Source organism: Ciona intestinalis, chromosome 9 (genome assembly GCF_000224145.3).
Source record: "Ciona intestinalis chromosome 9, KH, whole genome shotgun sequence".
Classification (NCBI taxonomy): Eukaryota; Metazoa; Chordata; class Ascidiacea; order Phlebobranchia; family Cionidae; genus Ciona; species Ciona intestinalis.
Window position 1 is genome coordinate 5,469,187 of NC_020174.2, and position 25,615 is coordinate 5,494,801.

Genomic DNA, 25,615 nt, shown 5'->3' on the forward strand with positions numbered 1-25,615 from the left:
AAATTTTTTAAATGTTCTTTGTTTACTACCAAGTGGGACGGGAAAATGGAATGAAAGGTGTCCCATCTTACCCCACCCTACTGTACTTAACGATAGCTGTTGCAAAATTATGTTTAATTTAATTGAAAGAGATACTTATTTTATAGCCTCAGTGCAGGAAATGCAAATCTTTCGGATTTATCAGAGCTACAGAATTAGTAGCTTATTTAAGCCATGGCTTACTAAACATATAGTAGGGTGGGGGAAGGTGGGACACCTTTAGCACGTAAAAACCAAATATTTAGATCGTGTTTTAAACATTTAACAACGGTCTATGAGAGTCGGAGGATACAGTTATATGGTTATTTGAATTTTCTTAGTTTACTACCAAATGTGACGAGAAAGTAGAATGAAAAGGTGTCCAAACTTCTCCCACCCTACTATATCTTTAGTGGGCCATGATTAAGCTTATGTGAATGTTATGTATTTCTACGTTAAAGTGCATAAGGTCACTGTGTACGCATTTCACTCACGTCGCTCGTGTTTTTACAACAGCCTGTACAAAAACAGTTATTGTTGGAGACCATGTGAGGCCACTGTATCGGGCTGAATGCTTTTGGAGAATAAGAAAAACAGCGCTGATATGGTGTATGAAGCATTGCATACACAATGCTAAGATAAACATTTTAAATATAAGGCGTGTGCATCTTCCCGCTCTGTTTACATTAATGTATCACGGTTGGTAAACGTGACAAGTTGAACCAATGTTGCAAACTAACAAATGTCCCCACTTTAACCGCACATAAAATTTAATATTGTGAGTGAAATTTCACAAACGAAACAGTAGCTAAATTTCCTGGAAAAACATCCCGTTTATTTTAGCCTTTACATTCAAATCGCTTTAGATTATCATAACAGCCGCACCAGACACATTAATACGGTATAGTTAATCTCGCATGCCACTTGTCAGCGTGAGCAACGGTTTTAGTAACCGGATGTACCAATTCATTATACGTATCAGCGTTTTGTTTGAGATTTAGCAAAAATACAAACAATATTCGAACTTTGAACTGCCAATAAATTGGACAACTGCATAGCATTAAACACATTATATTGATATTCTACTGCGAAGTTCGGATCTTTACTATTGTGTTAAAATAAATGGGTAGTGTATATGTGCTGGCTTGCAGTATAAGAGAATACAATACTGGCGGTTAATGATTTTTTTTTGTTTAACTTAACATTAACGCATCTCTGGTTCGTTAGCAGACATTAAATGGATTTTTACATCAGCGGTGTGTGGTAAAGACGCACTGATTTTGTTCCCAAATGGGCACGTCGTTTTTAAACCAGTTTTCATTAAATTTTTATTAAAAGTAGCAAGGTTGCAACCACGGTGTTCATAGATGAATTATAATGTGTAGAATCTTCACATAGAGTCTTAATGGTCATAATGAGGGAGCAATGATACGGAGAGGGGAATTAAATTAGCACTGGGAAGCTATTACAGGCAGGTTTGCCATATTGAGGTTTTAATAATCGATGCGCTCATGAAATATGCAGGAGAGGGAAGGATTCAGATCGAGCGGCGTTTTGATTTATGCGCGGCATCTCTGTGAGACTGAGATTGAAAAATGGAGCAAAATACAGCTCGCCAGCTTGGGCAGCAATATTGCCATCATTAGGTGAAATGGCCGGTAGCACAGAATGCAATTACTCGCTCGCAATATACTGGCATATGGCACGCGCTCCATAAATTACATCGCTGTCTCCAAATAATGAAAAGGGATCTCGGTTCCTGCTGTGCCCGGCATGTCATGTAACGATTTTCCATGCGCAGCATATTCGGCCGCACAATTTTCGCTTTGCACTGCAGATTCGATGATGGGAGAATTCAATTGTTAAAACACGACGTTAGTTGCGTGAATCGTGCGCTGTATACCTAATGTGGCGATAAATGAATTCACGCCTTCCGCCTAACTGACGTCAATGGGAAAATAGGTGCTTCTTTACCAGTACCCGAAAGCGGCGCCGAAACCAACATTTTGGTTGCGATTTTACCGCTGTAAACAATAACGACAGAAGTAAACGTAACTGCATTGTTTCTATTAGATGTCACAATATATTTTATCCCTACGAAACTTTTTGTAGCGTTTTCTTTTATTTGAAAAACAGAATTATTGGATTTTTGGAGAAATTGTTCATTTTTTTCATCAAAATAAAACTGATTTTAAATCACGATTTTCAACAAGGATTGTAACTCGGAAGCGTGATTGCGTAAGCCCAGTTGCAGGAGGGTGGCATTTCCGCGTACCAAAGTGTTGTAGTGGTTCATTCTGCGCATGTCATGTACGTCTTGTACGCGGAAGTCGAGTCCAGTAAAGCCCGATATCTTATGAAGGCATGTTTACTAGATGCGATATCAGTAAAACTTGTGGTAGGTAAACACATCTTTTTCCTTGGAAAGTAATTCTATGTTGTTGCTCCTAGTTTAGACTTGTGGGTCAAAAGCCAAGATGAGAGTTAGGAGAGTTGTTAGGATCAATTTCATATTTAGAATAGAACTGGAATTGTGAGATTTGTATTTTGTTTCAATAAATGTAAATTGGACGTTACAGAAATCCATATAGTTTCAGTATAATAGGGTGTATACGCCCGATCGATATAGCATTTAATGCTTCCAATGCGCTCAAAATACGTTTTGTGTCAGACCGAACAGTGAGTTTGCATCGTGCCAGCAGTTTATCAGCCGCAAGCAGAAAAGCCAGGGCGCCGTTAAAAGTGCAACATAATCACCATCTCACTTGATTTCCCGGCTTTATTTAGGTTAACTACTGATAAAGCCCCTGGACACACGTTTATTTTGCACCGTGATTCCAGTGATGGCCTAGTTCGAGGCAAAAGTTGAATTAAAAAGCGATAACATTTGAACGGAATAAAAATTAAATCACAGATAACCGAATTCAGTGTCGAAATAACGGCAGATGCGAAGTTTTAGGGTATTCGTTTATAATACGCTTTCCCGTGTTATTTACCAGTTCATTGAACAATGATGTATTTTCAATTGCCCGTCGGTCTTACAGCAAATCAATAGTATTGGTTTGTGGTGTGTTTTATGCCCTCAGATTCTCCCTTTACTATTTGATTGATTTCGAGAACGAGAAGCAATAATTAATTTAAACTTGTTGTTACCACGCTGCTGATTAAAATCTGAGAAACTGTTGAGTTGCGATAGATAAATGGATTTGAAGCGATTTTTATTTATAGTTACAAGTTTGAGCCTCGTCGCAAAGCGTAATCTTGATAAGAACAACGCGATTTGCGGCTTATTGTTCTTCTTTATAACTTCACTGGGAACCATTGTTTGCAAAATTGAGCTCGGACCGATTGCTTGCAGTTTCGAGCCGCAAATAATCGTCCCCCCATTGTTTTACTTTTGACAGAGGTTAGACGTTCGTTACGTCACAAACTGAAACAAAGGATTTCGCGCAGCACGACTGAAAAGAAAAATGTCAGATCAAGACGATCAGACCCCTGCACCCGTGGAGATTGATGACGTCACAAAGCCGTCTGAACAAGAAACAAAGGCAGACTGTGATGAAACAAAGAAAGAAGAGGGAACGACGCCCGCAGCAGAAGAAGCCACGGAACAGTCAACCACTGCAGAGCAAGCTGACAACCCATCTACAACAGAAGTAACAGAGCAAGAGGATAAGGTTGAAGACCCTGCAGTTACCGAAACCCAAGAACAAGAAAAAAACAACGAGCCAGAAACCGAAACTCAAGTTCAGGAAACAAACGAAACAGATATGGGACAAACAGCAGAAGTTAAGACTGAAGGTAATGTATTTATTATAAGCATGTCTGTTGTAGCCGTAGTGTATATTACAGTATATACTGCATACAGCAGTCTACTAAACTGTAGGTTTTTTGAACCCTAAGTGTACTATAGTTTATTAAAATTCAATCCATGATTTGGTGCAAAATAATATAGCCGTTATTAGAGACATATTCATGTTAAATTGGCGAATTGTTTGTTGTATTTAAACTTATGTGATTAAAGGTTCGTGTGCGAAATAGAGCGATGGAAATGTCTCTTTATAAACGCGGTGCCATGTTTGGTAATTGACGAATAATTATGATGTAATATTTGTGTATACGGTTGTTGATTTCATTGACTAATCATATTCAGTGATGCACAATCGTGGATGCAATGACTATATACACAACATTATAATGCACAAGCGGAAACACTAGTGGTATAACCAAATAAAGGCCACAGATGACACATACTGTGACGCAACCATAAACGCCACAGCTCGCATTTCACGAACAGCATTTTTTAATTAACATTTTGCATATACAACGCACACAGCTGCTATAGTGGCCTTTACTTTTTCTATTTAAAATGTAACACGCATACTCCAACTAAATGTTAAAGTTTGTCGAAAAGTCTTCGATGACGGAATATATAGTTTTACTCCCAATTATTAAATAAAATTTCCCAAAATTCAAATAGTAATTACATGACTTATAACACAATTGCTTTTCACAGAAACTGCAAACGCCGAAGCAGTAGCAGAAACCACCCCTCCCATCGAACAAAAGGTTTGTATATTTACACTGAGCTGATAGTTGTCAAGTTTTGTGGTTTCACAAATAAATCTTCCAGGAAACTGTGACTGAGGATGCCACCGGTGAAACTGCTGAAGTTCCAAAGCAAGTGGAGGAGAAGAACGAAGAGACAGAGCCGGCTCCTCCGGTATCAACAGAGCAGGAGGATGCTCCAGCAAAGGATGAAGGGGTGACAGATCAGGAAGAGACCAAGAAAGAAGCGGAACCATCCGAAGATGCGGCAAAGAAAGCAGAAGAGCCGACTGGAGAAAAATCAGCTGCGGATGAAAATGGGAAAGCCGAGCAAGCGGAAGCACCTAAGGAAGAGAAGGAACCAAAAGAAAAGAAGAAGAGAGGAAGGTTGTCGAGTAAATCTTTCAGGAAAGTCTTCAAAATATTCAGTACCAAGAAAACTCCGAAAGCCGAGAAAACAGAGGGTAAGTTTTTACTTTTTTTGTAGGCTTAGGTATATGTAAGTTAAATGGTGTAACTGTATGTTTGGTAATTTTTAGGAGAAACTGAGAAATCGAAAAAGAGTGGAAAGGTCGCTGAATACAAGGATAAAGCGAAAGAAAAGGGAATTGAAGAACCGCAAGACGGCGCACAGGAGCCAGTTACAAACGGCAACGGCGTGGAAGAAGCAGATCACGAAAAAAGTAAGACAGCCACCATTTTAAACGCTTTATTTTATATTTTAGAGGTTTTATGCAGCTTGCTTAGTGCGAGTATGCAATATCATCCTCAATTTAAAGCACATTTAAAGAATTATATAACCCGTATTATTTGCTAACTGTATCACCCCACAGTACAATATAGTGGCAGGAATTAAACTAATATTGATATAGGCGCGGAACAAGCGGCGGAAGTCCCGAAAGAGAATGGAGATGCGAAACAAGCAGAGCCCTCTGACGTCACTAGTGACGTAAAATCGAGCGATGACGCAACACAAAATGAAGCAACAACCGATGCAAGCGTTCCTAGTGGGGAAACGGCGGCAAGCGAAAAGGCTGTCGAAACTGCTGCAGGGTGATAACGACCAACCCGCCACCATTTTTTATTTAATCGATTCGATGTGTGACGTCATAGACACGTGACGCGCGACGTTATTTCATTCTTGAAGCGTAAAATTGAAACACATTTGGCCGTCGCAAATTGCAGAACGGTGTATGACGTCACCACGCAAAATCAGCCTGCTCTGTATATAGAAATAAACATGTTCGGTTGATATTAATATTGCTTTCATTTTTAATGTAATTTTGCGTAATCGAACTTTCACAAGGCGGTTTCTTTTATTTTTAACAACTAGCACCGAGTATCGATATTAGAATTTCACCTGTACTTACACTTTTCTATGCTGATATATCTATATATAAATATGCGCAACTGTCGAATATTCGTTACAGAAATACAACAGGCTTGAACTGGATTCGTTTCATATTTTTCGAAAAACTATTCACGGTCCAAGAAATCCGAATGATTTTATTGGATGATTTGTCGAATTCCAAATAAATCGCAGTGCGTGGATTTTTTTGTACCGTCATTGTCTATTAAACTCATGAAATGAGTCATATTTACATATCCACTACAGACTTGACCCATTACGAATCATAAAACCGTATCCTCACGACATCCATACTTCCGCCGTCCACATACAGTTTTGATGGTTTTATGTGCGTTTTGTGGTCGCTTGCTGTCGTAAGCACCATGTAAAAGTATCATATGCGAGTATAGTTTAGCTTTAGAAGGTGTTTGGAAAAAGAGCGGTTGTTTATCTCAAGTATAATATTTTTGGAAATAAGAAGAAATAAAGACAATCGTACCGTAGACATACATGTTGTAATGTTTGTACTAAAAAATGGTAAATTTTAACACTGTTTAAACATTAATTACCAAATGCGTGGTGCTTGCGACTTTAAGATGCATAAGTTGCGAACAAGACACCAACAAGATGGATATTTTAACACGCTATTTGCAACATGCATCGCCAGGTGTGTCAAGGAGGTCAAGGAGGACTTCTGGCGTTTTGTTTTGTGATATAACCGGTGTTTCGTCTACCTTATACTGTGAGTCATTGTTTCGGTTTAAGTTTCTTTTTCCAAGAAAACGTCGGTCATTTAATATCACAATCACAAAACAAACAATTGGCAGAAGATGTTTTTTATAACATACGCATATATACGTACTTTTAAAGCATTAAACTTAAAAAATCCTGTGTAACTGTGAAGGTTTCATTAATTGGGCTGCATAAACTGACAAGTGAAACATAACATAGCGGTCCTCACGTATTAAATGTATTTATACAAAAATATTAAAACGGTAGAAAAAAAAACACGACAATTCCTGCACTTGCATCTCGATTTTGCGCGTGTTCGTAAGATGACCCCCTCCCCAATCACACGACTCGAAAACGTGCCCGCATATAGCCCTCGGTTATATATAACTTATTACCGTAACTTAAGTTACATATACGGTCAAAAAAGACAATTACTTCAGCCAAAAGTTACGGAAAAAGAGATACACGACTGGTATTAGAACGGTTGCGATGGCGACTTTGAATTCCAGTTGCAATCTGCATATTAGTGGAGAATTTTCGAGCAGCTTTTCAGCGACGACGCCTCCGCGTATGTTTTTATGTGGAAAAGGTTTATCCGGGATCGGCTTATTGAGGAATTTGCACAGCGGAGACCAACCCTCCTGACACCGGAACACTAAAAGTTTGTCTTTCGGCGCAAACTAAACGAGAGAAAATGATTTTAAATTTTTGATGTTTTTTCACTTTTTTTACGTCGTATTTCATAATTTTTATTATACATGTATGCTCATGCAGCGCTACCTATTGACAGTAACTTGTATAATCAATTTGTATGAGCTACCTGTAATACATTCTCGTTATGCTTGTCGTACACCTCTTTCATGCGAACCCCGTTTGATCTACTAACATAGTTCCACTGCCACGGCCAAATTGGAGCCGCGTTGAAAACAACTTTCCCTGCACAGATCGCCGATTAATTAAATTTCCGCATTTGTTTTTAATATATAGATAAACGCGAACGGAATCTATGCTGGTGTTATATTACTCGTAATTTTGAAATAAAGTACATTTAGACAGCCATGTACCACGTTTGTAAAAACTGCTGAGTAAAATATAGCATGGTTGGGAAAGGTGGGACACCTTTAGCACGTATCATCCTGACGGTGTTTTAAACCGTGAACAACCGTCGTCTATGAGAGTTGGGAGGATACGGTTTTATAATTCTTTGCATGTTTTGTATTTCCTACCAAAGAGCCAAAAAATAGAATATAAAAAGGTGTCCCATATTTCTCAGCCTACTATATTACTCGTAATTTTAAAAGGGAATTTAGTTGGACAGTTATGTGCCACGTTTGTAATAATCGCTAAATAACATATGGTATAGAAAGGATAAAAAATTGCGACTATTTTCACCACTGCACCTACCTATAGCGTTAACCATGAAACGCATCCAAATCGCGGTTGGGCAGACAAAGCACATGAGACGGAAGATGAAATTATCTTCTAAAACTTGTATTTGATGGTTCATGCTGTCCAACCACGTAGAAGAGTCTTCCCGTAACGTTAATACTATCTGGCGAAGATTACGAAAATGTAAGTAATACATAATATATGGTAGAGTACTGTGGAGAAGATGGGACAGCTTTTAATTTTTTTTGTCGTCCCATTTAGAAGTAAACAAAGAATATTCAAATAAATATAAAACCGCATCATCACGACTTCCATAGACCGTTGTTAATTATTTAAAACACGATCAGGATATTTGGATATTATGTGCTAAAGGTGTCCCATCTTACCCCACCTCACAATATACAGCATAACGTTAATGACGCGACCGCTGCAACGATTGTGCAAAATTATAAACCGACGCTTGAATAACTTATTACTGGTAAATGATGACTCGGTGTTTAGTTTTTGAGTGTTTTCAAGAATTGTATGGTTGATTTATTGGAGTACACCCACGCGACCACATGGTTTTTCCAGGAAACAGTCATTTCGAAAAGAATCGGCAAATAAGGTGGTAGCCTAAACACACGTTGTTCGTTGTTGCAGAAATAAAGAACACGGTTGTTTAATTTTACAAGCAACTGGGAATATGGGACGCGCTCGCATATGTGTCCATTTTACACAACAAAAAGTATATCACTATAAAATAAAAAAGCATTTTCATTTACCATATAATAGGCAACTACGATGCTGGATGAAAAACACCCTAAACATAACTGAATAGTGCTACGCGTTCAATTGTAAAAATCAAATTTACTCATGGAAAAATTCATTTCCTTTCACGGAAGTCTAAATCTCTGAAACGTACGTAGCGCTTCCTCCATAACATTCAACATGCAAAGCAAAAACTACTAAGAAACTGATAAAACCACGACAAATGTAATGTTTACACAAAAAAATACATTCTCCTATATAGGATAACGTTGGATTAAATTGTCTATAAATATGATTTGGTTCTCTGTATCGTCATATTGGTAGTAAACAAAGAATATTTACAGAATTTTAAAACACAATTAATACAGAAACGTGCGGGTTTCGATATAAACAAGAATCAGCTATCATTTTGTGAATCATTCGATTTATTAAAACATTGGCATTATTACTATATTCCCAAAAAATCGGTTCCCGTTTCGGTTGCATAAGTTTATGTTTGCGAATAATAGACAAGACGCACAGAATATTATTTCTCCCAACTATTTTAATGTCTGTCAATTTGGAACCAATTCTAACGTGGGTGGTTCGTATTTAAGTTTCAGCGTCCGTGGAATAGTTAAATACCCATGTCCAATGAATGACGTGGGGAAGCGGAAACGAAGTGAGATTATTACGTCATCAAATACCGATCGATGTACTCACAATAGGGATATTGTCTCATATATCCACAAAGTCAAAAAACTGGAACGACAAAAGACTGGATTCGCCAAGAATTCAGCGAAACTCTATTATATATAGTTATACCCACGGCCCGCTCTTTTATACGCCTACCGAAATATCCACACGGTGATTCATAACAGTATAAATATTGTATTAAGCTAAACTTACTTTGGCTTCCGGGAATGCTCTGTGTATTTCTCGCCAAAAGAAACTTGCAGGGAGATCTGTAACCGCGTCCACGTCTGAGTACATTTCTCTCCACAAGTCCGAATCCTCACTCTGTCCCGATAGAATCTTCATCCACTCTCGCCGAAGAAACCAGAAGTTTTCGTCGAAGTCGTAGACTGAGTAGCCGAGCTCGCGTAGAGCCGCGTACATGGTCTTGGTCCCTGTTTTCGGGAAACCGGCACAGATTACTTTCATGTTCTTATGCTTATATATAATCTGTTGAAAATATCGAGCGTTAAACGTTTGAATAGTTTTTTTTTTTTGTAAATAAACAACCAACAACGAAAAGTAGATTTAATAAGATACCGCAGGCATAAATCCTCCAGGTATTTAGCACGCCAGACTCTGCGCGTAACTTTAGTAGCTTTTGGTTAACTATAAAAAGGAGAACTGCGTTATTTGAATTCTTGGTCTATAACCAATAAACTAATATGTGCAAGGCGGCATTCAACAACACACTCAATAATCGGCAAGGTTTTAAAAGCTTTGCGGATCAGACGTTTCTGAACATTTAACCTAAGACATGAATGTTTTGCACACATTTTATGCTACGTCAACTCTCCGTGAACAAATTGCTTATTTATCATGCCTGTCCTGACTACCTGATCACAACGATTTCATTGCCAGCGCAATTGTGTTTATATACAGGTGTTCTATTTTGGGAGACGTAAAAACTCACGTGCTTTCACGCAGACGCATTGTGTCACGCTAAATCGACGTAACGTATAGCGTGTTAGGGGCGAGTGCAGAACGCGCAACGAATTCTCGGTAATAAGTCATTTATGTTACTAATAATAGCCAAGGTGTACGCTGTTATTAAGTGAACCATTTTAAAAGTGTGAGCTCCTTGGAACTGGCTGCTTGTGATCTAAGAAAAGATAACCTATGATTTGCGCGTAAATTCACGGTGCGTAAGAATTAAGACGTAAAACTCTATTTAGAGCAAGATTTCAGGTAGAAAATGACAATCCAGTTTCTCTACGAAATGTGATGCAGGTAAGAGAATGCCACGCGCGAGTGGCTATTTTGGTATCGTGACCGGATTGCAATAATAATCCATCACGTAAGCTAAGTTTTTTTATACTGTGTTGCCCGTACGCTATACCCGCGGTTGTAAATGTTGCAGTTTAATGCGCGGGCAGCAAATTTTATTCTCTCAGGTTGCTGGATCATTCATTCAGCTCAACTTCAATTTGTGTCTGCTGTTAAATGTAACGGAACACGACTTTACACAGAAATGACGTAGCACTGGCACGGTATCGTTTCTTTAAGATTCGGTATGAGATTACAACTTGTTCATGGTTTATGCACAGCTGACAATACTATATGCCTAGTAATAAGCCCTGGCCTAAATCGAGTGGCCTTTACCGTAAACAACTTGGAGTTGGTCTATTAATGGGTCAAGGGTTGTAACTGTTTGCACCAAAATGGTGATTGACTATTAAAACTAAATTAGAAACGAGAAACAAAACTTGATTCTATCTCACACGTGCATGTGCTAGGACAGCTAGGCGAAATAACAACAAGTTTAAAGAGCCCGCATACTTTACATAACTTCTCCTGTCTTGCGTAAACTAGCTGCCTGCTTCAACCCGATGACTTGCTTTATTTTACAGCCCTAAAACTACAAATGCTGTACCGTATGAAAATATATTGGTATATGCATTATCGTAGTGGTGTAGTGCAAATACCAATCCGCAGCTGAATCCTAACCACAAGCAACGTATTATTAAATTGAATATCGAGGGAGTAACCAAACCGAACTAAAACGAACTCAAGCAGTCTACACTAACTCTACGGTCCACTGGATTCGCGGCGAAAAAGGCGGGTGTTTTACAATTGCCCTAACGGCGGGTTTAGTAAAAAGGAAGGCGACTGTGTTTTGCTCAGCCTGTTGCGTTGATTACAACGGTTGTTACCTAATCGTTTAATCTTCCCGCACCCTTGCAGACGCGAAACCTGTGTTATTATTTCAAGCCGAAATGAACCCTTTGATATACTGCATTACTGTTAAGCAAACACTATATATATTTATATATAGTTGGAAAAGACAGGACACTTTTAGCATATAATATCCAAATACCTTAATCGTGTTTCAAACAATTATCAACAGTATATGGGAGCCGTGAGTATACAGTTTTATAATTCATTAAATGATCTTTCTTTACTGCCAAATGGGACAAGAAAAGAGAACGAAAAATTGTTCCATCTTCCCCACCTTACTAGACTGCATTACTTTTGACCAAACGCTTATACCAAGAATTCAATAAGAAAAATATAGAACAACATCGTATACAACAACACACATAGGCACCGTGCTAATACACGTCGAAACAAAAATATGTGTCATAACAACATATGTTTCATCAAACGGAAGCAACCCTTTAAAACAGACGGAAGAAAGTTTGCGTCAACTCAGTTGAAATGAGTCAACACATTTGACGAATCACATAAAACATGCGTCGATTACTAAACCTAATCACAAATACGAATCGTAGGATTATTAAATGAAGAATCTATATGGTACCCTTGAGAAAACGGGTAATGGTATACGTCATACGATCTATAATAGAGGGAGAAGATGGGACACCTTTTTATTCTCTTTTTCTCCTTCCATTTCGTAGTAAACAAATAACATTCAATAAATTAAATAACCGTATCCTCACGACTCCCATAGGCCGTTGTTAAGTTTAAAACACGGAAATTTGGATATTATGTGTTAAAGGTGTCCCATATTACCCCACAGCACTCCACATTCTAAGTCACTCAAAATAGTTTACAACATATACAGTTTCCTCTCGTACAAGCCCCACTGCGCAAGTGCTTTTTGCTTGTAAACTCCTCAATATAAAGTAGGCGAGGTCTGCTTGAACCAATCCATTTATACTTCCCACAATTAGGCAATCAACGAGCCCAATTTAGCTTATAGAAGCATATTTCTCTTACCTGATTCGTCACGGAACCGAATATAGAAAAGCAACCAAATTGTCGAACTTGCGTCTTTAAAAAAGACCAATGTTTTCGTGATAAGCTAACTTTATCGCTTTTATGCCAAATATTTGTAATAGGCTATAACCACAGAAATAAAAAAGAGCACAACGCGCAACTGCCAAAAAACGTGATACATTCTTTTTTTATTCACGTGACCGCCAACTTCGTCCCCATTTCGCTTGGTCTCCATCGTAAAAGATAGGCGAACAGTGGTTTTAGTAGTTTAGATTAATTTTTTAAATAAGTTTGTTTGAAAACGTTTAAACAACAAAAAAAAAACTACCTAAAACGCCTGGACTTTATTGACTGCTAATATTAAACAGTACCGCCTCGCGGTGTCTTCACCGACATTGAAGATGCGCGTTGTATTCTTTTTCTTTTTTATTTCTGTGACAATAACCATGGCCTAGTATTGAGTAGGCCATGCTATAACCTATATCAGAATACGTGACAGTTATCAGTGCTTACAATGTAAAATTTACTTTTTGACGATAGCACTCAACTCATGAAACAAGTGATAATGGCAAAGCAGATTGTCGTCATTACATTTATTATGTCTTCCTGTGCTCGTAGGCCGGAAATAATAAAACTCATATGTAGTACGATGGGGGAAGATGGCCACTTTTAGCACTTAATATCCAAGTATCTCGATCGTCTTATATTTAAATTATAGGCACAACAATTAAAATTATAATATATACGGACATATGTGTTTTTTTAGAATCAAAAGCGTGATGACCTTGTATTTTTACAAGTCGTTTACAGCAGGCTGTGGTAGAAGTAGAGTAGTTGGTAACAACCTATAGACAATAGAGAACATTAGGTTAAAGCAATTACAGTTCGTCCAAACCGGTATAACGGTTGACCATGGGCAGTTTATTATAAAACGACACTTGTGCTGAAACTCCTCCAATACCAATATATAGCATATGTAGTTTTCTCAATGGGACTGATCCTCATGGATATTGGGCTGTGTCGAACTGGGCTTAGTTTCCAATTTGCCCGCCTATTCAGAAACGTCGTGCAGCTTTACGGAACTTATCGTAGTGGAAATTGTCGGTGGATTTTCCAGAGTTGTCAGCTCTATGTTGCGCCACTTCGGAAGCGGGACGCCGTCCTTCGTGAAAAACATTTAAGTAATCTAACTGTAAACCGTTGATATTATGTAGTTTACATGGGGAAATGTATTTAACTTTTTCATTGGCTCGTTGTGTTCATTTACACAGTTAAAGAGTCGAATAGAAAAAATTAGCAATTTTAAATACAACAACTTGATTTTACGAAAAAAGAACAGTTTAACATCTTGTGGCTAAAAACAGATGAAACGTCGGCCCTTTAAGATTACAAAAACAAACGCCAAACGATTTTTTCCTGATAATAATACGTAGACATTGCAGCAACATTAGGACGTATTTGAATAACTATCTTACCGCTGTCACCAACCACAAGTGGAGGCGCTTCAGTTTCCGGCTCTTTCTTTGTTGCATTTTTGTGCCCATCGTTATGCATGACTGGACGGATTGAATAAATGAATGTAATTGGAATATCGTGTTGTAAAGTGGCAACCACAGTAATAACAGGGTGTTCTATTTCCTACAGATCGTAGAAAACTTTGCGGATGATTATTTATTTTATTCTTTTTCATTTTTTTAGTATATGGTTGCCAGTTTAGACAAACCACAAGAGCCAAATATAAATAGTTTAAAAATGATTCTAAAGTCTAAGAATAAAAGTATAAGGAAACCCATGGATTTTTTCACAAAATTTTTCAAAGACTGTTTCGTTTTTAAAAACTTTGGGGGTATCTTAGTTTACATTTAAGCATCTTTATCCATATACACAATTTTTATTTTTTGTTGGTATGCCCCTTTAAGGCTACCAGCTTAAATATATAAAAAACTTACATCGTTTATGTTGAACATAATTGACCGCCATGTTTGTCGGCACGAAAGAAGTTCGTTTTTCTTTTTTCTTTGAAAGTTCTGTGATCAGTTTCTGCTTGGCTTCTTCAGTGCGTTCAATGTTTTTAATCTTTGTGCTAAAATAAAAAAAAAAAATTAAAAATATATATTTTTTTTAAATTATAAAACGAAAATTAAAAGCATTTTTTAAATAATAAATATACAATAGATAAAGTGAAAGAATAATTCATTTATAAATAAATCGCAAACTGTATTGCATATTTCGATTTTAATCTCAGAAACATAATTTACTAAAATCTTGGGTTTGAGCCAAGAAACTCTTTCAAGAATGCCGCAAAAGTTTGCAAAAAAACTTTTTTCCGGTCTTTAACCAAAATATTTTAGAAATTTTACAGATCTTCTGTAATTTTCTGATTATTATATCCAAAAATTTTTAGCATCAAAATTTCTAAAATTGACCCATTGTTGAGGTAACAACTTCGTATTGTCCTCGTAATATTATGGCTTATAAACGTTTTCATTTTGCCGCAATACTTTAGAGTAAAACTTCAAAAAATTGCTGGAATTGGCTACTAAACTGATCATTTAGAGTTAGACTGTTAAATATACATCCACTACCTAAATATAGATTAAGCATGCCATGATAAAAGTGGACTGTAAGAAGAAAACAGTTGGAGCACTGGAATACCGTTAGTTAGTGCAGGGGTAATTCCAGGGCAGTGGTTTAAATTTGGCTTACCTTAGCACCCCAAGAATGCCATGCATGGTTAAGCAATAAAGAATAGAAAATAATCCTTATAGTTAATCCTTCTATCTTTTATAATAGAATATAACCCTAAGAATATGGGTAATTTTCAATAACCCATATCCAAACTATTTTTCAAATTTGAGGTTAATAATAATTATTGAATTGATAAAACTTGCTAAATACCAAAGTAACCTTACACAGCGTTTTGTTACTTTTACATTAAAATCCAATAATCTTTTAAATATTGCCGTATATTATTGTTTACTTACTCAATTCCAAGATCCACTTCAGGTATTCCACTAAGCATTTGGTTTGACAACATTTCTTCTGACTGTTTTCCAACTTTGATCTAAAGTAGCAGAGTTGTAATGATGCATGGACAGCATACAACAAGCATAAACAATAAATCGGCGACATGGCACAACGGTTAAAAGTTATCGGTAAACAAATCACAAACCTAATAACTCATAGGCGCGCACACTATTACTACATTATGCATACAAAAGAAAAAATTCCACAACCTATATTAGGGGTAAAGAGCCAAATATGAATGCAAAACTAAATGCAGGGAAAGCAGGAATAATTAGCCTAGACACATTCTACTATAAACAAGTTAACCTATTGGTTCCTAATGTTAATGCAGTGCAAAAAGTTTAGAAAATAGCCATCCTGCAAACCCTTGATTTGGTGCAAATGCCTTATTTATCTTGTAATCCAGATATCCCGGAGAGCTTTGGTGTAGGGCTAGTTGTACCCACTGCATTAATCAGTTAACAATAGGCACCAAAAGGTTAGATTGGTTTTACAGCGCAGCGTGTCCATATATTCCTGTCTTCCCTGCATTTTGTATAGTTGGCATTTATGTTTGCTCGATTCCCATGATATTGGTTGTGGAATTTTAACCACACAGAATGGAAGGCCTTACTTGCAGATGTTCCGGCAGTTGGTACAATTTATCTTCAGCCGATTCCTTTGCTTTTTTATCGTCACCATTCGAAGTTTCACCTTTTCTTCTTTTAAGTTCATTCTCGATGTAAGCGGTTCTATTATGAGAACACAGTTATTATAAGTATTATATAACAAGGGTAAAAACAAGAACTTTCAAACCATTATACATCATTGTATGTGTTTTCAATAGTGGTATACACCTAACACAATTTATCCAAAATATGTAAAACATAAAATTGCTATCAATCTATCCATTTAAAAATTCAGAAAATGGTGCATACATTTAGGAATAATAAAAAGAAAGAAGACAATATTCTTTATCTGGAGTATACCAACAATCACCACCAACCAAACTTACAATTCTGCATCTTCATCTCTTCTGTTAGTTTCCACAGAGAAAGTATGACCAAGGTTTGTCACATCACGATCCACGTCCTCGTATGTTCGATCTCGGTTTCTGTCTTTAACGTTTCCCATTTCAACCAAACCCCCCGTCGTCATTTTAAATGGGTCGGCCTAAAAATAGGAGATGAACCGTACGTGGAAGAACAAAAAGAATATAAATATAGGTATATAATGAGATTTAATTCGTGTTTGTAATAAACAATTATGGAATGTTTGTTATAAAGACTGATGTGTATTATTAAACAGCTTTTTTAATACATGGCTGAAGTCCTGTAGTGTCGCAAGCTATGTAACCAGAAATGCAGGCTAGACTTGGTCCATTACCATTACCCCAACATTGTATGTGCACATTCTATTCTATATGGGTGAGATCCTGCAGTGTGCAAGCTATAGGACCTGAAACATAGGCCACAGTTGGCCTATTACTCCCTAAAAACACACATTACGTACCTCCACATCTAAATTATCAACTTTCTTAAGTTTTGCTCCAGTAGCAAGTGAAACGGCGTTCACGCCCATCTGTCTTTTTCTTATTTTCTGCAATTCCTTGGTGGCTTCTAACATGTCCCTGGAAAAGTAAACAATACCAATTTATATGTTCATCTTAACATTCAACAAACTAGCGAAAAATCCTCTTTTTGACAATATGTTATGATTTGGGTTTTGTGGTAATTATAGATTTTAAAAGTCAAAGATTCTTCACTGATGACTACACTGATGACTATTTTCACTATAATTGTGAATGTGTTTACCGAACATCCTCGGTCTCTGGTTCTTCTTCGGGACTTGAATCTCGCTTTCTTCGAAACTGCTTTTGCTTTCCCGTTGGCATCTTCTTTATAACTACTGCGATTCCCAGTCAAATTATATTTAACGTAGCCTACGTCTTTCAAGCTATAACATTAAATTAACATTATATTGATTATTCTGTCACTATAATTCGGTTTATATATAAAATAAAATACATTTATGTTCATTTTACCAATTTTCTTTTCAATAACAAAAATTCCCCTAACCGCTACCATTTGACATCGAGTGTAGGAATAGAAATCTAATATTTCTAAATTATTTTTACCCCTGTGTAAAAGATTGGGAATTTAAACATGTTTATATACGAACTCGGTTGTGTATCTTTTAAACTGCTTGTGTTTTAAAACAAATCAAAGTTGTGTTTTGTTTATCTGTGTATTATAAAATTACAGTACAAACGCTAAAAAGCGGAACTGTAGGAATATATAATTTACAGTGATCACTGCCCTTCATGAACTGCATTAAATTAAGGTATTACACGATGTTCAAAATATACCGAATACTATTCCCTGCGTGGAAGTGCAGTATTATAATTGGTGTTGATCAAGCATGCATTTTACTGGGCTAGCGTTTGATTGGGGGATATGAGTGTCTTGGTACATGGAGTATATACGAGTTTATAATTTGCAGACGCGGGCCATGGCAGTTCTTTTATATTTCCTGCACTTAGGAAACAGTAAGTTGCTGCATCCTTGCCGCATAGCTCTGTCTGCGTGAGAAGAAGTCATGATCCCAAGAAGGAAAGAAACCGATAAAGTTAACAGGCTCCAATCCCATCTTGATTTTGTGAATCGGGCAATTGCTATCTCGTCCTCTTGGGTCACTCTCAATGTATTCCTTTACTAGCCTGCGATAAAACATATATGTCGATGGTGGCAATGTTAATAAACGTAATGGTCCAAAGAGAAAATGCTATTTTCATAGTCAGAACGTGTACCATATGCATTTCTTAATATGAGCAAAATTTAAGAGTTTTTATCTTTGTATAATGTAGAACGTTTTGTAAGCCAAATTTTACCCTGGCGCAGAAGCCCTTTCTTCTGCGTTGGCGCCTTCGCCGATCCAAATGAACACTTGGTTAAAAGTGTCCAACATCATGACGTCATCCGGTTCCAAATCGCTTTGTGCGAAGTCACCTGGAACCTCTTCTATCATCACTCGTCCTATACAAACGGCAGCGGTTATTTTGTATGTTAACAATAACAATCGTCTTATACAGTAGGTTGGGGGGAGATAGGACACCTTTTCAGCCTATTTTCTCGTCCTATTTGGTCGCAAACAAAGAACGTAAGAATTATATAACCGTATCCTCACAACTTCCACAGACCATTGTTAAACGTTAAAAGTGCTACCGTTGTCCTCTCACGTGAAGATGATGATAAATAAGTTACATTGGTTCATTCACCATCCTAAATGTTATACGTACAATTGCATTGTATATACACAAACAAGTGCATTGTATACATACGTACAAAGTCATTGTATATATACATATGTTCATTGTTTATGTACACAAGTGCATTGTGTGTATATACGTACAAATGCATTGTTTATACAAGTGCATTGATATGCACAAACAAGTGCATTATACGTACAAATGCATTGTTTATACAAGTGCATTGATATGCACAAACAAGTGCATTATACGTACAAATGCATTGTGTCGTACATTTTAAGTGAAAGCAAACAAAATTACAAACGACCTTTAGCGTTGGAAATGGCAAATAATCGTGGAGGGTTTGATTCAAGGTCGTCTAACATTCTGGGAGATGACGCGTATTTCTTTTTCCCTCCAAGAACGCTCCAAAAACCTGCGCTTTCGGAACCTTCCTTTACTTCAACAGCCTTGTGATTGCTAACAGCACCTGTAGAGATAAAAAATAACCACGAAATAAACTCAATTAAAGCGCACAACTACAAACATTATAACACAAATAGTAGGGTGGGGGAAGATGAGAAGCCTTTTTATTTTATTTTATCGTCCCATATAATAGTAAACAAAGAACCTTTAAAAAAAATATAAAACTGTACCCTCACGACTCCCATATAGACTGTTTGTAATTGTTTAAAACACGAAAAGGATATTTGGTTCATGTGCTAAGGTATCCGCCTTCCCCCACCCTGATAGTAGCTAAAGTATATAGCGAACCTGCTGTGAATCGAGCAGCGTCGATTTCTCCATCGCTTGCCCCGAGTCCTTTCCAAATAAAACATTCTTTTGGACTCTTCACGACAAAAGCATCGTTGGAGTTCAGGGAGCTTGCTGATTTCGCAACCTCTATGGCTTTAGTCCCTCCAGATGAAGTAGAACGGACCTAAAGAAATTTTTTATTGAAAAAACACAGTTACAGGACAACGGTGTTGGTGTTACACACTTGGAAAAGTGCGGTTTCTGAAATCCCGGTCTCTTTTTTCGCTGTTTTGTCATATCCGCCCCTTGTTATAATGACCGGGTCCTTGAAGATTGCAAGCATATGTGCCGGCTCTTTTCCCTGAAACAAAATTCACATCTTATACAGCAGCTACAAACACGTTTAAATATTATCCCACCTCTACCACTCTGACTTGCACTGGTTTACCGCCATATTGGTCGTCGAGTTGAGTGGCAAGAATTGCAGAAGCGCCGATCTGTCAAAGTAAAATTTTACAAACAATATTCTACAGACTTGCCAATTTTATTCGATTAATAGAAACTGTATGGATAACATTTATTTGATAAAAATTGTTTCCAATTGTTTTCACCAACCTCGTCCTGGGAAGCCTGCGATCCTTGCCAGAAGTAAATGATATATTGCTCTCTGCCCCTTGGCGAATAAGTGTATAATACGATGTAGCAATCACCGGCGTAAAACCTTCCATAATCTTCCTTTTTCACTTCTGCCTTGTCAGCGCCTTCGATTCTCCAAACTTGAACCTATAGAAAAAAAACAACAACTTAAAAAATATACTTAAACAGTATGGTGGTGAAGACGGGACACCTTTAGCACATAATATTTAAATATCCTGGCAATGTTTTAATCAATTAAAAACGTTCTGTTGGAATGGTGAAGATACGGTTTTATAATTATTTAAATGTGCTTTGTTCACTACCAAATGGGACGGAAAAAAAAGAATGAAAAGGTGTCCCATCTTCCTCCACTCTATATAAAATATCGCAGTAGAATATATATTGTTAAAGCTTAATTTTATATTGGAGACATATAATGTGAGAACCTTACCTTCCCAGATCCGTTGTCCACCATTCCATGTTGTGCGGCAAGCTTAGGGGTTTTGTACAACTCCTTCACGTCAAACTTGGTCTATTAACATGAAATATGATGTAAGATGTAACCGGATCATGTAGTTTAACCAATACAGTATTATCCTATTCCACTCTGTGTAGAATAGAGGCCCTTTAGGTGCCTGCGATTTATGCCAGATTTGGCCCATTAGCCGCCACCCTTTGTCTCCAAAGGTGACGTGCTCGCGATATTAAAGTCCTTTATACTCTCGACCAAGTCCTGTTTAATATAGTATTAATAAAAACAATACCTGGTCAACTTTTGCTACTTTATTGATGGAATAAGTCTTCCCAAAACCTTCAACGTGGTCTCTGCGTTTCCAGTCTTTGAAGAATTGAGTGAACAGAGCTGACTCGGACCCTTCGCCCATAACCTGTGATAATTTACCATAAAATTAAACTGTCTTTCAGCGGCTCATCTGATATGAAATAGATATTATACCTGAACTCGGGTAAACGGCTTGTATTTTTTAGTTTTAATGAAGTCTTCAGCATTCTTTAGCGCTCCATCTCTCTCGTCCTTGCTCGCCGCTTTTCCTGTGAGTTCAAAATTTCATGTAAACAGCTGCGTAAACGTAACACCCAAAACTGGATTATTTTCTAGCTTAAAATGTTGGGTTTTTGACAACCACGTTTTTATTAGTTTTTCCCCCTATAGCGTATTTTAACGACTTTTGTTTGCTTTTCGCCTAGTTGCCTTCACTTCATCGTTTTAAATAGTTTCATATTCGTTATCGTATTCGAAAAGAGTAATAAAATTTATGTTATGAATATGTTTAAATGTAATGCTTTGTATATAGGTTCACATAATCCGTTCTATTTATGTTCATATGATTACCTTTCCATACGAAAATCGAATTTTTAGAGCCATTGTCGAGAATAAAGCAATCCCCGCTGAGCAGAGAGTCTTGGTCAAAGGGAGCGGTTCCAATTTGTTTTACTTGTAAGGTACCAGAGTCCGAAGAAACGTGGTAAAGTGTCGCTGCTTTGCGTTGCGCAGGCTTCTGTGCGGTGTCGTCGTCGGCAATTTCTGGCCTGATGTCTTTTGGGGATCCCGCCAAAGCCTATAACGAACATACACCAACAATACATGTAAGAAGTGAAATAAATAACATTAGCACATAAAATCTCATATTTCTTTTACCGTATTTTAACAAATAAGAACGTTATGTAATTATAAGTAAGAATATATGGTTTTATATTTCTTTGAATGATTTTTGTTTACCACCAAATGGCACAATAAAATAGAATGAATATATGTGTCCCATCTTCCCTCGACCTACTATACACGTTACCCAAACATACTTGTATTGATTTTTTGTTCATGTAAGTTACATTGAGCTTTATTAGAGCAAACCTTAAGCATTTTCTGCGGGTAACTATCCCCTTCGCTGAGCACGGTTATTTTTCCCTTTCCAGCTTTTTCATTGTTTTTAATATTGTTGACAATTTCACATCCCTTCAGGCGCTCGTATCGATTGCTGACGCTGCCGTTCCACTGGAACAAATCCTGTGCAAATAACAATATATCGTTAAATACAGACAATCACTTTACTACCGATCAATACGCGGAACTGTGTTGTTACAAGTCAGGCCCATATATGCCTCTTATTGGCCATCGGGTATGTGTTAATTCGCGCTGCCGCTGTATTATGACGTATATGTGTCCTTCGGCGAGACACTTGTGAGAATTCTTTCAATCCAGTGGTCACTAATATGCTGTTTAATTAGTAAATACAAACAAAACATGCATCAAGTGTAAAGTAACGGGCACGAAGTGCATAGAACAAGACACCCATGTTATAACAAATGTCATTGCGACGAAAGGATTAGAGGAGTTATATTTATACATTCTTTCACATTTCTTACGCACATTTTCGACCTCCACTATGAAGATATCACCCTGGTTAAAGGACTTCCATGTCATTTCTACTTCGTTCATTCGAACCATACGTTTGCCCTTTAAATGCAGCAGCCTCTTGACGTCACTGATATTTGTTCTGGCGTGATTGAACCCGGATGCAACGCCGCCTTTCTGGGAAATAACATTCAAGGTGGTAATAAGTTTTAAAACAAAACGTTTATAATGAAAACCGCATTAGAAGGAACATATGGGTTGTTTGTATTGAAACATTTAATAATTTTTTAAAATTTTGATTTTTTTCAGATAGTAAGGTCTAGACTTGCAGATTATTGAAACACATAGTGACGTATCATAACAGCCTGACGCATGAGCGGCAAAGCGTTTCCCTCAACCAGAATGCGTGATACATCACATGGACAGAGTTGCAAAAACACATCGCATAAAGAAATAACAAACAATATAGCTGACATAAGGATATGAAACTAATCGTATGAGTAATAGGGAATATCAACATATTATTCGAGGTGGAAAACGTACACTGTTATGCACACCACCACTGCTACACTTTGAAAGCATATTTACTTTGTCTATGTTTGAACAAAACCCAATCACTTTCACACACGGGAACCAAGCACTGTTGAACTCTGTTTAACATTCTCGGGTGTTATAAACACATGTGATATTTTTAATAAAATCGCACTAACAAGGACAAATATTTTTCCCGTTTTGATATTATTGACCGCCATGTTATTTTGCATACACCCTAAAATAGTTTTTCACTTACTTTGTATGTGACCACACCTCCGAAGTATCCAAGGAAAGTGGGGGATTCGTGATCCTGCAATTCACGGAACTGGACTGGGTACCCGTTAAGCTTGTCGTCCATTTGAGAAGCAAAGATGGCAGCCGCGCCTTTCTCATCTTGTGAAGATTCTTTACCAAGCCAGAAATGCAGATCCCACCTGAAGGAACTGCCTGGAAAACAGATCAGAATGCACATCCTGCTTTTCCAAATATAGTTGCATATTTTTTTATAATACGAAGTATATATTTACCTTTCAAATTGATTGTTTTCAGCAAAAGGTACGAATCCCCGCTGAAAAACGTCCCGAAGGCCGCTTTCGCAACCGGTACAAGCTGCATTTTCTCGATTCTCCAAATTTGCAAACCGGCAGACTTGCCAGCCTTCTCCATTTCAGCTAATGTCTTATCAGCGCTCATGATGGTGTTTATTATAATGTTCTAACAAAAGTAATAACACTGCTGTATAGCATGATATAAATTAAACGAAGCGAAATTGTTGACAACCAAATTAGCAATCGATAAACCGATCAATAAATATTTGTTCTTAATAAACATAGAAAATAAAATTCATTAAAACGCCAACAGACTTCAATACGTCCCTACTTTGAACTGTACTGCAAAGCTCAATTGAACGTAAATGAAAACTTCCATTCTTAATCAGCTCTTACAGGCACGATAATTAGTTGTTGAATACGAACACAATTTACTCGGCTACCCCGGGTGCCGTGGTTTACCTTACAAAGAAAATCTAGCGCTAAACCGGTCTTACAATAAACAAATGGCTGTCTGCAGAAACTGCTGAGAGAATACGTAACACGCGCGTCATATCCCGCGTGCTTTTCCTCTTAATAATAAAGAACGGGTTTATAGACTCGGATATATAGAATGTATTATTTCACTGAAAAGCGAAGCAAATTATGATATTAATATTTTATGACGAAATTATAAAAGATTAAACGGTTTGTTTTCTTTATCTTGGAGTGGTACAACAGCACACGAAAGGTGCGGTTTTAAAATAACTTTCACTTTACCTCAATTTTGTAGCCGCAGTTGGCTTTTACGATTTATGTGTTTGATTTACAGCACGATCGACTGGCTTCTATATATAGCTATAGCGTGCGTATGTACAGCCCCTTAACCACTAAAGTTGCTTAAACTACCATCACCTGCCGCAAAAGATTAATCCATACACCATAATAAATTAACTCGTTTTCTATATTAGCAGTAACATTCTATATACAGGTACAGCAGCAACCGCTCGCTATGTTGTTATTTGGCTCCTCACTGGTCGCAGCTTAAGAAAGCCAGGTGTTATATTACAATTCCTTTCAATTTTTTTAAGCTGCTTCGGCTGAGCGGCTGATTTAAAACGCGAATACGGAAGCAATTAAAGTCAGGGTTGTTCGTCGTTGCGCTGAACCTGTATGATTGCGGAAGAAGCAGACTGGCTCGTGCGGTTGTTGATACATTATTTTATCAGGCATACAGGCAAATATGTAATTATGATTTTAGCAGTCTATCTAATTAGCGTATAAGACCAGTGTTTCCCATTTCGTACGCGTTGTATAAAATTACTTCTATAAGTATTGGTATACTTGCAAGGCATGTAAATATATATTATATGTCAAGTTATTATTTCCAAATTCTAAAAAATAAAATAAAAATTACTAATGTTTTTACTCATTGCTATATAACTACTTTTCATACAACTAATTGATCATTTTTCATTAGTTTTATACTGAAAGGTCAAACAATCAAATGATAATTTACGATTTGAAAGATTTTGAGCATCACTGACGTCTTAAATGAGAAATAATTGACAGGTGTACAAACCACCAAGTACCTGGTACTAGGGGTTCGGCGTATTGTTGGCTAACGATACGATGTTGGTATTACAAAAGTGTAAACAACGTTTTCGTAGAATTTTTAAAATAGAACCAGCGTACGTATATGCTTTTACAACTTAGTAAACAGTAAACCTGAAATGTTTATTACCTGCATGTATTTAAATTAGGAAAATACCCTTCTGCGCGAGACCAATGTTAAACATTGACTAAATTCTGATGCTACATATTATACCATGTGCTAATACAATTCTGCATACTAATGT

At 37.1% G+C, this 25,615-nt stretch overlaps 4 protein-coding genes across 4 annotated transcripts; 1 reads left to right on the plus strand and 3 right to left on the minus strand.

Annotated features, from left to right (window-relative positions):
• Positions 1-2,126: 2,126 nt before the first annotated feature.
• LOC100176077 (brain acid soluble protein 1) lies at positions 2,127-6,019 on the plus strand. Its single transcript, XM_002127965.5, has 5 exons — positions 2,127-3,819; positions 4,535-4,587; positions 4,652-5,030; positions 5,106-5,249; positions 5,439-6,019. Exons 1-5 carry the CDS (start codon positions 3,489-3,491, stop codon positions 5,621-5,623), a joined length of 1,092 nt encoding a protein of 363 aa, XP_002128001.1. The 5' UTR covers positions 2,127-3,488; the 3' UTR covers positions 5,624-6,019.
• LOC100184759 lies at positions 5,881-9,945 on the minus strand. The gene is made up of 4 exons (XM_002128527.4): positions 9,674-9,945; positions 8,051-8,198; positions 7,467-7,582; positions 5,881-7,326 (listed from the first exon to the last, which is right to left on the minus strand). Exons 1-4 carry the CDS (start codon positions 9,926-9,928, stop codon positions 7,078-7,080), a joined length of 768 nt encoding a protein of 255 aa, XP_002128563.1. The 5' UTR covers positions 9,929-9,945; the 3' UTR covers positions 5,881-7,077.
• A 3,312-nt stretch (positions 9,946-13,257) lies between these two features.
• LOC100176884 (telomere length and silencing protein 1 homolog) lies at positions 13,258-17,676 on the minus strand. Its single transcript, XM_002128867.4, has 8 exons — positions 17,500-17,676; positions 17,198-17,315; positions 16,701-16,858; positions 16,320-16,437; positions 15,664-15,743; positions 14,629-14,762; positions 14,155-14,235; positions 13,258-13,841 (listed from the first exon to the last, which is right to left on the minus strand). Exons 1-8 carry the CDS (start codon positions 17,577-17,579, stop codon positions 13,735-13,737), a joined length of 876 nt encoding a protein of 291 aa, XP_002128903.1. The 5' UTR covers positions 17,580-17,676; the 3' UTR covers positions 13,258-13,734.
• A 241-nt stretch (positions 17,677-17,917) lies between these two features.
• LOC100187104 (gelsolin) lies at positions 17,918-23,965 on the minus strand. Its single transcript, XM_002128959.4, has 15 exons — positions 23,757-23,965; positions 23,486-23,676; positions 22,711-22,872; positions 22,195-22,347; positions 21,676-21,901; positions 21,280-21,374; positions 21,089-21,211; positions 20,776-20,856; positions 20,304-20,471; positions 20,108-20,185; positions 19,933-20,049; positions 19,707-19,872; positions 19,261-19,422; positions 18,576-18,720; positions 17,918-18,404 (listed from the first exon to the last, which is right to left on the minus strand). Exons 1-15 carry the CDS (start codon positions 23,920-23,922, stop codon positions 18,224-18,226), a joined length of 2,214 nt encoding a protein of 737 aa, XP_002128995.1. The 5' UTR covers positions 23,923-23,965; the 3' UTR covers positions 17,918-18,223.
• Between the last annotated feature and the right edge of the window lie 1,650 nt (positions 23,966-25,615).

Coding starts and splice junctions, on each gene's coding strand:
- LOC100176077 (XM_002127965.5), top strand. CDS start 3,489: ATGTCAGATCAAGACGATCAGACCCCTGCACCCGTGGAGATTGATGAC. Junction 3,820..4,534: donor AGCAGAAGTTAAGACTGAAG/GTAATGTATTTA, acceptor TGCTTTTCACAG/AAACTGCAAACGCCGAAGCA. Junction 4,588..4,651: donor CCCCTCCCATCGAACAAAAG/GTTTGTATATTT, acceptor TAAATCTTCCAG/GAAACTGTGACTGAGGATGC.
- LOC100184759 (XM_002128527.4), bottom strand. CDS start 9,928: ATGAAAGTAATCTGTGCCGGTTTCCCGAAAACAGGGACCAAGACCATG. Junction 7,583..8,050: donor TTTCATGGTTAACGCTATAG/GTAGGTGCAGTG, acceptor CGATCTGTGCAG/GGAAAGTTGTTTTCAACGCG. Junction 7,327..7,466: donor ATAACGAGAATGTATTACAG/GTAGCTCATACA, acceptor TCTCTCGTTTAG/TTTGCGCCGAAAGACAAACT.
- LOC100176884 (XM_002128867.4), bottom strand. CDS start 17,579: ATGCCAACGGGAAAGCAAAAGCAGTTTCGAAGAAAGCGAGATTCAAGT. Junction 14,236..14,628: donor TTATGTTCAACATAAACGAT/GTAAGTTTTTTA, acceptor CAATCCGTCCAG/TCATGCATAACGATGGGCAC. Junction 13,842..14,154: donor ACTTGTGGTTGGTGACAGCG/GTAAGATAGTTA, acceptor TTTTTCACGAAG/GACGGCGTCCCGCTTCCGAA.
- LOC100187104 (XM_002128959.4), bottom strand. CDS start 23,922: ATGAGCGCTGATAAGACATTAGCTGAAATGGAGAAGGCTGGCAAGTCT. Junction 23,677..23,756: donor GAAAACAATCAATTTGAAAG/GTAAATATATAC, acceptor TCTGTTTTCCAG/GCAGTTCCTTCAGGTGGGAT. Junction 18,721..19,260: donor TGCCATTTCCAACGCTAAAG/GTCGTTTGTAAT, acceptor CCGTTTGTATAG/GACGAGTGATGATAGAAGAG.